This window comes from Gigantopelta aegis, chromosome 1 (genome assembly GCF_016097555.1).
Source record: "Gigantopelta aegis isolate Gae_Host chromosome 1, Gae_host_genome, whole genome shotgun sequence".
NCBI lineage: Eukaryota > Metazoa > Mollusca > Gastropoda > Neomphalida > Peltospiridae > Gigantopelta > Gigantopelta aegis.
Genome location: NC_054699.1, coordinates 15,638,204 through 15,655,242, shown reverse-complemented (window position 1 = coordinate 15,655,242; position 17,039 = coordinate 15,638,204). Strand labels below are relative to the sequence as shown.

General features: G+C 35.8%; 1 protein-coding gene across 1 annotated transcript in view; it reads right to left on the bottom strand.

The window, feature by feature from the left end:
- Window positions 1-17,039, bottom strand: part of LOC121371142 (arrestin red cell-like) — a 149,626-nt gene that overhangs the window by 90,290 nt on the left and 42,297 nt on the right. Inside the window, exon 2 of the mRNA XM_041496813.1 lies at window positions 8,163-8,193. Coding sequence (XP_041352747.1) covers window positions 8,163-8,193 — 31 coding nt within the window. The remainder of the gene's footprint in view (window positions 1-8,162; window positions 8,194-17,039) is intronic.

The window sequence follows — 17,039 nt, the reverse complement described above, 5'->3', positions numbered from 1 at the left end:
AAAGGATCCATTTTAAAACTAATAATACCTCAGGTAAACGCTCTACCACTATAAAATATTATATTAAACTTTAAACCATTTGAGGGCGAGACATAGCCCAGTGGTAAAGCGCTCGCTTGATGTGTGGTAGGTTTGGGCCTGTCGGTGGGCCCATTGGGCTATTTCTCGTTCCAGTCAGTGCACCACGACTGGTACATCAAAGGCCATGGTATGTGCTATCCTGTCTATGGGATGGTGCATATAAAACATCCCTTGCTGCTAATTGAAAAGAGTAGAACATGAAGTGCCAACAACAGGTTTCCTCTCTCAATATGTGTGTGGTCCTTAACCATATGTCTGATGCCATATAACCGTAAATAAAATGAGTTGAGTGCGTCGTTAAATAAAACATTTCCTTCCTTTCACCAACTGTTTCAGGGAATGCAATATTGTGAAAACTTTTTGGATGCAATTTATAAAATGGGTCAAAATTAACTGCTTCCATATTGAAAATGTCTAAGTGCAGAACTAATAATAGTTGGTCTACAACCCTCCCAGCCCCCTCCACTAACACAGATGTTGGATTGGATTTTTCACTTCTGTATTCTAAATTTTGTCTTTATAAATGTAAAAGTGAAAAATATTTGACCAAATATAGTACATTTAAAAAATGAATTATATACATGATATCAAATTGAAAAATGTGGAAAAGCTGGTTTTTGTAAAAAAAACAAAAAAACAAAAATGCACCTCTTTCCCCCCAAGATTAATAACATCAAAAATTGTTTTTAATCATGTACATGTGGATAAAGTATAAATGTGTATATACAGAGTTATAACTTAGCCTTTATGAGATATTTTAATCATAGAGTACATACTACAATTTATAACACACCAGTGTAAGATATTGCTCATGTCATAACAATCACTCAATATCTAACTAGTGTAATATTGGCGTGATGTGAGAGTGCCGTAAATCACATGCTGACCCAATTCGTAGAACAATAACGTGTAGTAACTATAGGTCTCGACATCTGCTTGTTTGCAGTTGGTTTGTAATAAATAAAATACTAAACTAGCTTTCCTGTCATACCATTTTTATGAAACTCGTGAACAGTGTTGGTATCTCACTTGCTTTCACTTGTCAGCTACCAAAACTGTTCACTCATTTCATAAAAATGGTATGACAGGCAAGCTTGTTTAGTATTCTATATATTCTACATACCTGTGTAACAAAAAAGTTGGTTTTGTTTAACGACACCACTAGGGCACATTGATTCATTAATTATTGGCTACTGGATGTCAACCATTTGGTAATGTTTGACATAGTCTTAAGAGAGGAAACCTGCTATATTTTTCCATTAGTAGCAAGCGATCTTTTATATGCACCAACCCACAGACAGGATAGCACATACCATGGCCTTTGGTATTCCAGTCGTGGTGCACTGGCTAGAGTGAGAAATAGACATGTGTAACAATATATTTTGATAATTACTGAATGAATGCATGTACGTATATGCCTGTGTCTTGTAATGTATTATTAATGTTTTATTTTTAAAAAAATACAATTTTGAAAAGACCTATTCCCTTTTTTATTGTGGACAGACATTGCAAGGTTTTGTTCAGGGCTCAACATGCAACCCTGACATCACCTGTTTCTGGGGACAATAAATAATTTGAACTGAAAAAAAAGTACAAATACAAATTTTAACTTCAACATAATAAAATTACATTAAAAAAAACCCCAAAAAACCTTTACAAAAATACTTAGCAACAAAATAAACACAAATATTAGTTTTCTTTAATGAGTTGTAAATTATTCCTTTATAATGCCATTGTTGTTTTTGTATTGTTTTTAAAAAGAATATGCACTCTTCAAAAAAAAGTAGGGGAACTCTAATAAGAATTTACAATTGCCAAAATTGTAAGGTATATTAACTGTGGGGAATGGTTATATGATAATAGTGAATTAATTGGGCAGACATTACAACCGGTAGTTCAGAATTACAGTAGGTTTTATGATCACCAAAGATCTTGAAGGACGATTGGGGTCAGAAGTGAAATTTGAAATGTGATGTTTTTTATCAGTAAATCGCAAATTCAAACAATAAAAATGATTAAAACCAAACAGTAACAACTGTATGATCAACAGAATATAAAGGATTGACAGAAATAATGTTCCACAGTGATTAATGGACCTTCCTGGAAATTGTCAAGATCGAGAATGATCGACACCCCACGCACGTGAATGAGGCAACTGCGTGATGCATGTGCAAACTATAAAATGTGTTTTGGTGTGTTGATAAACAGACCTGAACGTTCTTTACTAGGAAGGAAGGAAGGAAATAGTTTATTTAATGACACACTTAACACATTTTATTTACAGTTATATGGCGTCGGACATTTGGTTAAGGACCACACAGATATTGAGGGAGAAAACCCCCTGTTGGCACTTCATGGGCTACTCTTTTCGATTAGCAGCAAGGGATTTTTTATATGCACCATCCAATAGACAGGATCTTTACTAGGATGTCTGTGGTCAAAATGTATGTTCGGTCTAACAGTTGATATTAACATTAATATTTCAGGCTCCCCTACTTTTTTTTAAGAGAGTATATATATACATTGTGTATATATAATTTACAAATGAAAACATATTTTTGGAAGGAAGTTGATACTGCGACACAATGTAATGGATTAATAACAACTTTCTGTCACTGATTCAGGACGGAAGACATATATATGTAGCTCCGAGCATTGATTTTCTGACAATTACTCAAGAAACCATCCACTAACCGTTAACACAACACAATGTTTATAACATTGAAAATTATCTTACTGGTTTTTCTTACATGTTAAACAGCATCAGTGAAAAAGAAGCATAGTGCTTGGCAGAACGGCCATTGTTTGAAAATCTCAAGAGTCATGTACGCACCAATTAAGCAAGAAGACCATGCGAATGTTTTGTTTGTGCTGTGGTTATCTTAAAACATTAATTTATTTTACACTTATTACACAAAGCAAATGGTGTTATTTATGCCGACATGCTGTTATATAAATGTTCATTTGGGTGATGACAGTCTGCAGGGCTCACAATGGAATACATTTTGGTTTAGCCAATTTTCAGATATGTAGAGTATTTCCTTGAAAATTATTAAAGTGTGGTTAATTTTAAGAAATATTTTATTACTAGTCAAATACTAAATATTGTAGCCACTTTGTATAAAAATTAGCAATTGGCTAATTTAGCAATATACAGAGCAAGCTCTGGACAGATATATCAAAGGCTGTGGTATCCTGTCCATTGCAAAGCGCATTACAAGAAAAAATCCTTGTTGCTATTTGGTAGTGAATAGCCTATGTTATGACAGATATATCAAAGGCTGTAGTATCCTAGCTGTCCATTGCAAAGTGTATTAAAAAAAAAAATCCTTGTTGCTATTTAGTAGAATATTTCAATATTTCGTTGACAGCGAGAGGAAAGAAAAGGAATGTTTGTTTAATGACACCTCAGCACATTTTGAACTATGGCTATTTGGTGTTTAACATTTCTACATTCCGTTGAGAATGAAAGGAAAGGAAAGGAATGTTTGTTTAATGACACCCCAGCAGTTTGAACTATAGCTATTCGGTGTCTAACATTTCAACATTTCGCTGAGAGTGAGAGAGGAAAGGAAAGGAATGTTTGTTTAATGACACCCCAGCAGTTTGAACTATAGCTATTTGGTGTCTAACATTTCAACATTTCGCTGAGAGTGAGAGAGGAAAAGAAAGGAATGTTTGTTTAATGACACCCCAGCAGTTTGAACTATAGCTATTTGGTGTCTAACATTTCAACATTTCGCTGAGAGTGAGAGAGGAAAAGAAAGGAATGTTTGTTTAATGACACCTCAGCACATTTTGAACTATGGCTATTTGGTGTTTAACATTTCTACATTCCGTTGAGAATGAAAGGAAAGGAAATGAATGTTTGTTTAATGACACCCCAGCAGTTTGAACTATAGCTATTTGGTATCTAACATTTCAACATTTCGCTGAGAGTGAGAGAGGAAAAGAAAGGAATGTTTGTTTAATGACACCCCAGCAGTTTGAACTATAGCTATTTGGTGTCTAACATTTCAACAATTCGCTGAGAGTGAGAGAGGAAAGGAAAGGAATGTTTGTTTAATGACACCTCAGCACATTTTGAACTAAGAATATTTGGTGACAAACATATGGTTATTTCAACATTTCGTTGAGAGTGAGAGAAAGAAAGAAAACCCACTACTGCCACACAAGCTAGTCCTTCCAATAAGCAACAAAGAATCTTTTATATACAAAATGCCATGGGTTAGAGGTCAGGTTAAGTAAAAAAACCCAATTACAATGGAGTACAGTATATACCACAGCTTTTGATGTACCAGTAGTGAGACACTGGCTAGGATGAGAAAAGACACCAGTACATTGAGGGTAGTTGATGTTACAACCCATCACATCCTCAGACAATTCAAAAGTAAATTTTGTTTAAGGACAATGCTGGAGCACATTGATTTAATAATCATCGGCTACTGGATGTCAAACACTTTGTAATTTTGACTCGTAGTCATCAGAGAAAACTCGATATTTTTCCATTAGCAGCTAGGGATCTTTTATATGCACTTTTCCACAGACAGGACAGCACATACCAATTTCAATTTATATTATTTTCATGCTTATATCCAATTAAGGTTCAAGCATGCTGTCTTGGGCACACACGTCAGCTATCTGGACTGTTTGTGCAGGACAGAGGGTTAGTTGTTAGTGATTAGTGGTTAGTGAGAGAGAAGAGGGTGTAGTGGTCTTATACCTACCCACCGAGTCATTAAAAATCGCTCTTTAATATACTGGTTGGGACGGGAAAACCCCCAATCATAGAATGGATCCACCAAGGAGGTTTGATCCTGTGACCAAGGCATCTCAGGCTTATATCACAGCCTTTAACTGATATACCAGTTGTGGGGCACTGGTTGAGATAAGGGGGAAAAAAAACTAATCAGAGAAAGGGTCCATCAAGGAGGTTTGATCCTGTGACCAAGGCATCTTAGGCTTATACCACAGCCTTTAACTGATATACCAGTTGTGGGGCACTGGTTGAGATAAGGGGAAAAAAAACTAATCAGAGAAAGGGTCCACCAAGGAGGTTTGATCCTGTGACCAAGGCATCTCAGGCTTATATCACAGCCTTTAACTGATATACCAGTTGTGGGGCACTGGTTGAGATAAGGGGAAAAAAAACTAATCAGAGAAAGGGTCCACCAAGGAGGTTTGATCCTGTGACCAAGGCATCTCAGGCTTATATCACAGCCTTTAACTGATATACCAGTTGTGGGGCACTGGTTGAGATAAGGGGAAAAAAAACTAATCAGAGAAAGGGTCCACCAAGGAGGTTTGATCCTGTGACCAAGGCATCTCAGGCTTATATCACAGCCTTTAACTGATATACCAATCATGGGGCACTGGTTGAGATAAGGGAATAAACAACAAAAACAAAATCAGAGAAAGGGTCCACAGAGAAGATTTGATCCTGCGACCAAGCCATTTTAGGTGAACACTCTATCAACTAAGCTAGATCCTGCTCCCCTTCCCACCCACCCACCCACCCACCCATTAAATCAACAAATCCCTGACAAATACCTTTAAACAAAACATCACCTTCCCTTCCTTTCCTTTCCAAAGATCTGACAGTGATCTGTGCCTTTGACAGCTTTTTAACTCGTCTAAAAACACGTCTTGAATTTCCGAATGACAATTACAGGGCAGAGGAAAGACATTTTAATTCCTAACAAGGCGAAAATTCCATACACATGTGACACTGCATGGTATTTATCTAGCCCTAAACTACTCTCTGTTAACGCAATAAGGGATGGAATATAATCTAGTGCTTCACTTTTCAAAGCCAGCCATTTCTAAATCAAGATTTATTGCTGCCATGATGACATTAAGTTCTAGATGCTGACGACATTTAAAGACAGAAAAATGAAAAAAGGTAACATGTTTAATGTGTGTTTTTTCATAGTATTTTTTGCGATCTTTTGAAGTCTAAATTCACTTTGTCTTGTCATGTTTCTTGATATTGATAATGAAGAAAAAAAAGAACAAATGAAGGGAATGGGGTTTTTAACGACATCCAAAAACATTAAATGGCTTCTCTTTTTTTTTTCAAAAATGAATATATATATATATATACATATATATATATATATATATATATATATATATATATATATATATATATATATATATATATATATATATATATATATATATATAAAGTGAAACCTCACAAAACCAGACCCTCTGTAAACCAAATTCCCTTAAAACTGGATGTTTTTCATGGTCCCGTTTTAAATATCAGTTGAGGGCAGCACCTCTCTAAACCAGATAGCCCTAAAAACCAGATCTTTTACTTGGTCTTATAGGTGTCCAATTTAGTCAGGTTTTACAGTATATTCTTTTACCCAAATTGGAATGAGAAACTGCCCAATGGGAATTGATCCTAGACAAGAGCGTGTAACAGGCGAGCGATTCACCTCTGGGCTACGTTCCATCCCGCCACTCCAAGGAACAAGAATGCTCGGTGTGTGGTACGATTAGTGACAAAACACAATTTAAACACCTGCTACAGATGAAGAGATATGGACAGGAATGTAGAGTTAGACATCAAGACGTTGATTAATAGCAGTTAGCTAAGTGCTAAAAATTGTTGTCAGAACAGAAAATGAATTTGATAGGTTTTATAAGACACAAATGAATTGGAATTGGGCAATATGTTTTCCAGTTTATTGTTTGTTTGTTTATTTATTTATTTTTTATTTATTATTTTTTATTTATTTTTTTGTATTTTATTTTTTTGTATTTTGATTTGATTTGATTTAATTTGATTTGATTCCTATTCTATTTTATTTATTATTAATCATGTGGTATTACTAACTAGTACTAGTATTTTAGTATTAGTCTTTTATTTTATTTGTATTTTAAATGTTTTTTTTTAATTAATTTTTTTTAATTATTATTTTTAAAATTATTTATTATTATTATTATTATTATTTTATTACCGGTATATTATAATTATTATCATTTCTTATTTAATTTATTTCATTTTATTGAATTTGATTATTTTTGTTATTATTATTTTAATAATATATCACATTAGCAGATCCGTACATAAATCCATTCAATAGAACTGACATCATCCTGATCCTGACAAAAGGTGTCGGATTAACCCAGTTTTCAAATCACAATCTGGCTTATAGAAATGGCCAGTTTAGACAGATACATTGTCAGCATTCACACAGTGGAAGAAGTCTGGGAAACCGCACATGACCTCAGTTGTCTTTAAAAGCCAATGGCTGAATAATGATGGTAGGTATTTGGTTCATCATCATCCTGGTACAGGTTCCAATGGACCAAATCAGTTCCTATTGCCGATAGTGTTAACACTGACTAATAAACAAGGGCCGATATTTTCAAGGTTATGTTAGTGCTTTGAAAACGTAAAACCATCGTAGGCTATGACGTCACTATAGCACATGCTTTCATGTTTCCATGATATCTGTGAACCACGCATAATCCATTTACTCACCTACATTTTGCAAAAGTAAAAAGCCTGTACATGCTGTAGGGGTGTAACGATATACTCAAATATTCAGTGCACTGAACAGCGATCTGTATCATAGCTGCATTCGTATTCGTCACTAGCTGAACCAAATACACGAATATATATATATATATATATATATATATATATATATATATATATATATATATATATATATATATATATATATATATATATAGATATATATATAATGCTAGCTTTACAGTTTATGTTTCTAATTCACACTAACCAAAACACAATACCAATTCGATTGTTTTGATAATGTCTAGATCGGTTTTGTAGTAGATCAAGTGCACAGACCATTTGTTTTTATTCAACCCATCGGACTGGTACCCTACGTGTACCTTAATTTCGCTTCTGTCAAAAAAACACCCACCCATGATTATTCAGTTTTTTCTTTTTTTTAAATATACACTTCTTCCTTTCTGCAAAACCTGTTCACGTTTGTCACATATTCGTGATATGTATCATGTTCACTACCATGTGTATTCGGTACACCCCTAACATGCTTTAGTTATAAATACGAGGTATGTAAAGTGATTCTTACCTTGCCATTTGGACTGCTTTTCTTGAAAACTCTGAAAGAAAAATGAAGATGATTTATTAATTTGATTGATAAGGAATATTTGTTGAAAACCTCCCGGGAATGTTCGTTCTGTATTGTGTTATGACTGCCTTTGAAAATTTCAGAGATCACTACAAAATTCTAAAATGTCAACATACTATTTGTTAATCAGTTCATGTGCTCAATCCCACATACAGGATAGTACATACCATGGCCTTTGTTACACCAGCTGTTGGTGCATTGGCTGGAAGCAGAAATAGCCGAATGGGCCCACCGTCGAGGATTGACCCGACATGCAGATCCACTGTGTACAGCATCAGGTAAGTAGGAATTAAGCTCACTTGACATCACTGCCATGGAAAAATGTGAATCTAATACTGAGCCGATAACCACTAATTATAACTACAGACATCTGCTCCCCTTAGCATGTGAGCTAAAAATAATACTACAAAATTGCACTACAGTTTTAAATATATCAATGCTCAGTATGGCAATATATCTTAAAAATGGCTCCCCATAATCTATAATCATTCCCATCATCCTACAAGAATGTTTTTTTGTAAATAATTTCAATTTGGTTTGAGGTAAGAAGAAAAGTAAAAGTGGTTTGCAAATAACCAAAAGAAATTACTATTTTTGTGTGCAATTTATAACAAAAATTGGCTAAAAAATCAATAATTTCCAAAGTATAAAAAATGTGTTCCCTGTGGGAAGGACTATAAGTTAATCAATGCAATACAATACAATCTTTATTGCAACCTTTGTATGATTACATCGGTTAACATTAAAAACAAACATATAAACTAATTTTAAAGAGACAGACCTAGTTTTTACATTAAGGCATATTTTTCACCTAGACTCTAGTTTTAACCTGTAAAAATGGACACTAACAGGGTTTCTGTTAGAAGGTAAAATGGGTATGGTGCTATACCCAAATGTTTTGCAAATATTATTTTTTTAAGTTAACCTTTTGACAAAATTAATGACTCTTATCATTACTGTATGATTTTCCTAACCCTAACCCTAAACCTAACCCATTTTCTTTCTGGGGGACAGCAGGTGCATGCAGCAAACACATTGTAAATGTTCAATTCCATAGCACCATACCCAAAAAATTTCTTTCTGGCAGAAACACTGACTAAGTTTGGTTAATTTACAAACCTGTGATTATAGAAAACAACCTCAACTGTTGAGGGTACGTTGTCCTATTATGGTGATCAATGACGTACCCATACACAACCGGTCACGTGATTATAGAAAACAACCTCAACTGTTGAGGATACGTTGTCCTATTATGGTGATCAATGACGTACCCATACACAAGTGGTCACGTGATTATAGAAAACAACCTCGACTGTTGAGGATACGTTGTCCTATTATGGTGATCAATGACGTACCCATACACAACCGGTCACGTGATTATAGAAAACAACCTCGACTGTTGAGGATACGTTGTCCTATTATGGTGATCAATGACGTACCCATACACAACCGGTCACGTGATTATAGAAAACAACCTCGACTGTTGAGGATACGTTGTCCTATTATGGTGATCAATGACGTACCCATACACAACCGGTCACGTGATTATAGAAAACAACCTCGACTGTTGAGGATACGTTGTCCTATTATGGTGATCAATGACGTACCAAGCAAGTCACAAATGTTTCCCGTACATTTATCAGATACATAATACATATATGGCAAACAACAGGTTTTTATTTATTTTAAAAGAATTATAAGTATTAGTGAGATTTTCAACTACCAGGAACTTTTTTCCATTAGTATATATTATTTCTACCTGTTGTAAAATATTTAAAGGGACAGTCCTGAGTTTGCAGCCATTGTAAGATGTTTGCGATAACAGAACCTTGTTGGTGACTACTATTTCATACTAAATACATTTTCTTGTTTAGAATACCAGTGTTTGTATATCGAATGTGTTTGCGGTCATATACTAATGTTTGTAGCACTCAGTTTTTACTTTAATTTGTGATATATATTTTTTCTTATGTACAAAATTATTGAGAGGTAAAATCTGGTCAGGGCTATTACAAGCATCAGGGCAACAACAAACACCTTGTAAATACTGATATTGTAAATAAGAAAATGTATTTAATTTGTATGTTATGTCCTCAAAAAGACTATTGGTCGGAAACATTTTACCATGGTTGTAAACTCAGGACTGTCCCTTTAAAACAAGACCCCTGATAGATCTACTGAGCATTTCTGTTTTATTTTTAAACTACACGCACTGAACCAATTAGCAGACAAACTAAAATGTAAATTACATACATTGTGTGTATATGTATAGATTACCATGTAATATTTCTACCACTCACAGAACCCATATTTATTACAGTTTTTAGTTTATTTTTACTACAGGTATATATGTAATGAACCAATCAACATACTAAATTATTTGTGGTGCTACATGTAGACAGGCATGACATCGAGTATAGCAGATCCACATGTACAATAGCTGTCATTTCCCATACTGACAGTTTATTCTGTACATTATTTCCACCACTCATAAATATTTAATATATATGTACAGCACTGATCTGTTAATGACTTTTATATTTACACACTTTTACACTATTAAAAAGCAAATATAAAGCAAAATATCTGAAACGTGGGGGGCACATGTCCCCCTTGCCCTCCCCCCCATTTCCTATACCAGTGTTGCCAATTTATTGTCAGTGTGTTAAGAGATCAATTCTATTGGCCATATAGCCATGCCCCTGTCTGGTTTACAATAGACAAGCTCAACACTGATGGTGTGCATATACACTGCCTGAATTACGGACAGTCTTCCAGCGTGACATATGGAACACTAATGGAAGATGATTTGTTGTGGTGGACCGACAATATGTTAATCACCAGTATATCAAGGCGCGCATCAGCTGCATTCCACCCCACCCCACCTCCCGAACTGTTTATCACTCATCAGTAATGATGTGTGCGATACAGGGCCTCACAACACCATTGATTTCCATGTCAAGGGGAGATCATTTTTCATTGTTAAGGAAGATTATATATAATGCTTTTCTAAAATTCATGGCACCAAACCACCATTTGTAGAAGAATCCTAAAATAGGCAGGTTTAGGAAATAGTTCTGAAATGCAATTTGAAATCTTTTCTTGATGATTGATTACAAGTAGAATAACCCCTGTAGTATTTAAATAACCATTGATTTTTATGTCAAGGGGTGACTGTTTTGAATGTTAAGGAAGATAATAATGCTTTTCTGAAATGTCAGGCACCACATACCGTTTGTTGTGGCATTACTTGTTGTAGAGTCTTAATAATATTAATAATATTTTTTTTTTACAAAATCCTGATATGCCTTTTGAAATCTTTCTTTGATGATTACAAGCAGAATGACGTCTGTAGTATTTAAATAACACATTGGTTTGAAGTTACTTGCTATAGATATTATTATACGAGCTTGTGTGTCGGACATTGACACGAGTTTTGTAAAATCAGTACGATTCACACGCGAGTGTAATAATTTCTTTATTATCCACATTATCCAAAATATTATTTTCGTGAATAACAAGCTATAACATTTCATAACGCAAAATAGATATATAAATTTGAATAAACAACTACATGTATATGGATGGTATTACTCTTTTAAAATCTAACTTGGTTTAACAGGGCTAAAAAATTTTGCAAGCATAAAACATTCGAATCTATTTGGATTCGCGTGAAATATTTCCAAAAATTTACTAAATTGTATATTCAGTGAGTAAAATATTACCGAATTAAAAAAAATAAAAATAAAATAAAAGCGTAGCATACATTCAAATCTGTGCATGTTCGAAACATAGTGGTTTATCGAAACTAGCCTAGAGCAGTGGTTGGCCCATTTCTATGAACCAAAATTGTCAACGAAGAGATCCGAAAGGAACATGTTTGTTCAGTTCTTACATAATAACAATAGACAGTAATTAAGTGTCCCCAAATTTAGTAATACATCAGACATTTCTATGTTAGTTCGCTGATATTATGTTCCTAACCTTGAATCACCTGCTCTTTTTAATCAATACATCATTTTGTCGGTTGTGGAAATGTGTTTCAGTAATATCCATACAAACATTGAACCAATGCGCAAAATACATTGGCAAAAGTATCCCATGCGCTGTTTACGAACAAGCAATCTTCAAAAAGTAATGAGCTGCGTTCAGCCAAATCGAACGGATAAACAACTGCTAGACTTGTTTGTGCAGTTCATGGCAAACCAACATTAGGAACCAATCAAATAGTTTGCGAATGTTAGCGAAACGTTTGATGGCTGATCGTGGAGCTGGTAAGACACCTAAAAAACAACAACACTTGACTATAAAGAAAAAATGGAACCAACAACTAAAAAAAAACTGTAAAAAAGAAAAAAAATGAGAAAAAAAGTGGGGTTTTTGGGTTTTTTTGCTTTAAAATTGGATAGACTGTTACTATCAAATTGGTTATTCTTTCCAGTAAATAGTAAGGTGTTTTTTTAATCCATATACAGTTAGTAGCATATGACTCAGAATGTTATATACTAGCACTGTTGATAAAGTTCTCTGAAAATGTTTAGAATCGGAGGATATTCTCGTGGACAACTTCCATGGGAATCCACATGGATTCTTGTGAAAACAAAAGCCGAATTTTTAGCCCTGTTTAATAAGATGAAAATTCCCTTTTCTGTTTTGTAAAACGACACACAAATTCTCAAAGTCAATACCATGGGCGTCAAGTCAAATTTTAGAAATAAAACCCTGACATGAAAGGATGTTGCAGAAGCAGGCTGTTAACTTACTTGTTAAAAGCCTAAAATTACAGTATGCACATCATTAATGCAAATAATGGGCTACACATTGCCAGAGATCATTGAAGTATGTATATTTACTGTCCTCGCAAACATGGCAACACACATAAATTCACTGGCAGTGTTTCCATGACAACAATATTACATATTAATTATAGCAATTAATCCTTGTGAAAAAAAAAATTGGTCCCCTATTCACAAAAGTGGTGAAAAATCAATATCAGTTCAAAATCTCGGTAATTTGTTTTGTCTGTTTTTGTTGTTTTATGTCACATCTACGTCTATGGTGCCAATTCAAAGAATGACTGATTACATGGAGGACTCCCGCATGCATCAAAAAAGATATCACCTATCTGATATAGGGCTTTAGATATCACACATTTTTTGGGTTCAACAGGGTTTTTTTTGTCTTTTCTGAATTCCACCAGGTCGTTTTATAAGAAGCAAACCGGCCTCGGTGGCGTCGTGGCAGGCCATCGGTCTACAGGCTGGTAGGTACTGGGTTCGGATCCCAGTCGAGGCATGGGATTTTTAATCGAGATACCGACTCCAAACCCTGAGTGAGTGCTCCGCAAGGCTCAATGGGTAGGTGTAAACCACTTGCACCGACCAGTGATCCATAACTGGTTCAACAAAGGCCATGGTTTGTGCTATCCTGCCCGTGGGAAGCGCAAATAAAAGATCCCTTGCTGCCTGTCGTAAAAAGAGTAGCCTATGTGGCGACAGCGGGTTTCCTCTAAAAACAGTGTCAGAATGACCATATGTTTGACGTCCAATAGCCGATGATAAGATAAAAAATCAATGTGCTCTAGCGGCGTCGTTAAATAAAACAAACTTTATAAGAAGCAAGGAAATGTTTTATTTAACCACGCACTCAACACACATTTTATTTATGGTTATATGGCATCAGACATATGGTTATGGACCACACATATACTGAGAGAGGAAACTCGCTGTCGCCACATCATGGGCTGCTCTTTTCGATTAGCAGCAAGGGTTCTTTTATATGCACCATCCCACAGAAAGGGCAGTACATACCATGGCCTTTGATATACCAGTTGTGGTGCACTGGCTGGAATGAGGAATTGTCCAATGGGCCCATCGATGGGGATCGATCCCAGACCGACCGTGCATAGAGCGAATGCTTTACCACTGGGCTACTTCCCGCCCCTTGACCTACCTGATATAGGGCTTTTGATATCACACATTTTTTAGGTTCAACAGTTTTTCTGTCTGTTCTGAATTCCACCTGGCCTGGTGCTTATAAAACCTTTAGTCTAGACTTGAGACTCTAATAAAGTCCGAGACATCAATGTCATGGTAACGCCACACAAATTGTAAGCATGCGATGTCATTAAAGATCGAGTCTGGACGTTTTATATGCACGGGTCCAGGTTGTTTTATAATGCAGTAATGCTATGCTCAAGATTTTCATTTATATAGAGAATACTACATAAATGGCCGTTGTTTTAAAATGTATCTAATGAGTGAAAGCAAAATTTTAGTGGTTTTGAGGTGAAATGGTTTTAAGTCAGCAGGTTTGTACTTATTATGGGCATACTTATTTTAGACACGATGAGTATTGCTTCGACTATGATGCAACCTAAAAAGCTGTAATATAGCACACTAAGTAAGGACCACAACATTGTACTTGCACCTTAATTGTAATGGAATCATAACAAACATAACAGATCTACAGCGATACTTTTATATGCATTTTAAGAAAAAGACAGGACAGCACATACCACAACCTTTGATATATCAGTCATGGGGCAGTGGTTGGGATGGGACAAACCCAATGGGTCCACCAACATTCTGGGACAGTGTTCAACAGCAAACAAACCCTGTCATTTAAGGGGCGGGATTTAGCTCAGTCAGTTGAGTGCTCGCCTGAGATCCTTGCATGGCAGGATCAAACCACCTACAATGTAGGTGGATCCATTCAAATGACTGTTCCAACCAGTGCTCCGCAACTGGTCAAAAGATGTGGTATGTGCAAATAAAAATTTGAGAAGCAAAGATTGCTTCCAGCTCCACAAAATGAATTACGAACCTTGATATATATATATATATATATTTATGGTTATATGGCGTCAGACATATGGTTAAGGACCACACAGATATTAAGAGAGGAACCCACTGTCGCCACTTCATGGGCTATTCTTTTCAATTAGCAGCAAGGGATCCTTTATATGTACCATCCCACAGACAGGATAGTACATACCACAGCCTTTGTTACATCAGTTGTGGAGCACTGGCTGGAATGGATATATTTAATGAGACAACTTCCATGAAATACGAAGAGTGTAAAGCATGCATTCAACCATAACCATTTTGTACTGAAGCAGGGCTCAAAATTGGAAGTAAAATAGTAGAAAAAATATAGCCTGCTGGAAATAACACAGCATGGTGTCAAGAAAGGGTTTCGGACAGTGTGTGAACAAGTAGGACCTCCGAGATGTATTTTAGAGTATTATAGAATTAAAATAACAGAACCACAAGCTCATTTAGCAGATGAGAAAGAAAGAAAGAAATGTTTTATTTAACGACGCACTCAACACATTTTATTTAGTTATATGTGTCAGACGTATGGTTATGGACCACACAGATATTGAGATAGGAAACCCACTGTCGACACGTCATAGGCTATTCTTTTCAATTAGCAGCAAGGGATCTTTTATATGCACCATCCCACAGACAGGGTAGTACATACCACGGCCTTTGATATACCAGTCTTGGTGCACTGGCTGGAATTAAAAATAGCCCAATGGGTCCACCGACGGGGATCGATCCCAGAATAACAGCACATCAAGCGAGCACTTTACCACTGGGCTACGTCCCGCCCCTGTTTCTTTAAAGACAGAATGTTGGATTCCTTTTCAAAGCATAATGATCGATTATTCCACTATTAAGTCAATCTGGAGTATAGAAACATTTTATCACTGACAGGTGGACGTACACTGTATGTCCCTCCCCTTAGCAGATCGTACATACATCTGTCTCTTACCTGCAATGTTTTGGTGGTTTTAGCAGGTGAATTTCTGTTTTACCTAGCTGCTAGCAGGGCTCGAACTTAACGATGGCACCGACGGCAATGGCCGTCATCACCGATGGCTTCTCGATGGCAAAATGTTTACATCCGGTGTACAGTGGCTGCCAGTATATAGCATTAGATATTTAAAATATGTCTACATACAGCAAAATAACCTTAATAATGCAAAATAAATGCTGCAAAAGCTTCTTTTGTTTTTACTTGCCATGGACAGACTTTAAATTGCCTTCGGCGGGCAGTTTCACCTACAGCAATTTTGTTTTTAAATTGCCGTGGGAAAGAAATATGTTATTTAATGACGCACTCAACACATTTTAGTTACGGTTATATGGCATTAGATATATGGTTAAGAAACACATATATTGAGAGAGGAAACCCGCTGTCGCTACTTCATGGGCTACTCTTTTCGATTAGCAGCAAGGGATCTTTTATATGCACCATCCCACAAACAGGGTAGTACATACCACAGCCTTTGATATACCAGTAGTGGTGTACTGGCTGGAACGAGAAATAGCCCAATGGGCCCAATCAAAATTGCCATGGGATAAAAATTGTTATGTTCATTCCCTGTGGTAGGTCTTAAAAATGGACTGCTTTTCGCTCTTTACAGTCTGCTATTTGGAGCTGTGTGAAATAACACCTTACGGGTGTCATATGAAAACAATTTCAGGTATTGGCGTCAACAGGATATGATTAAATTAATGAAACCAACTATCCAATCCCTCAGGGTTCCAAGCCGTAATCAGACAGGTCAATGAACAGCTTACGGAGATAATTCATTTGTAAACCTGCCTGTTAGTGAGTTCTGTGACACCCAACAACACAGGCTGTGTCATCATTTAGTCATTGGAACCTCTGGGTGTTAGGTCAGGTCGGGTCAGGTCAAAAGGGAAAGGGAAGTAAAGGCATTAATGAAAGAGAAGAAAAAGACAATTAAGAAAGGAATGAAATGTAAATAGAAGGAAAAGAAAAGGAAGGAAAGAAAAGGAAAGG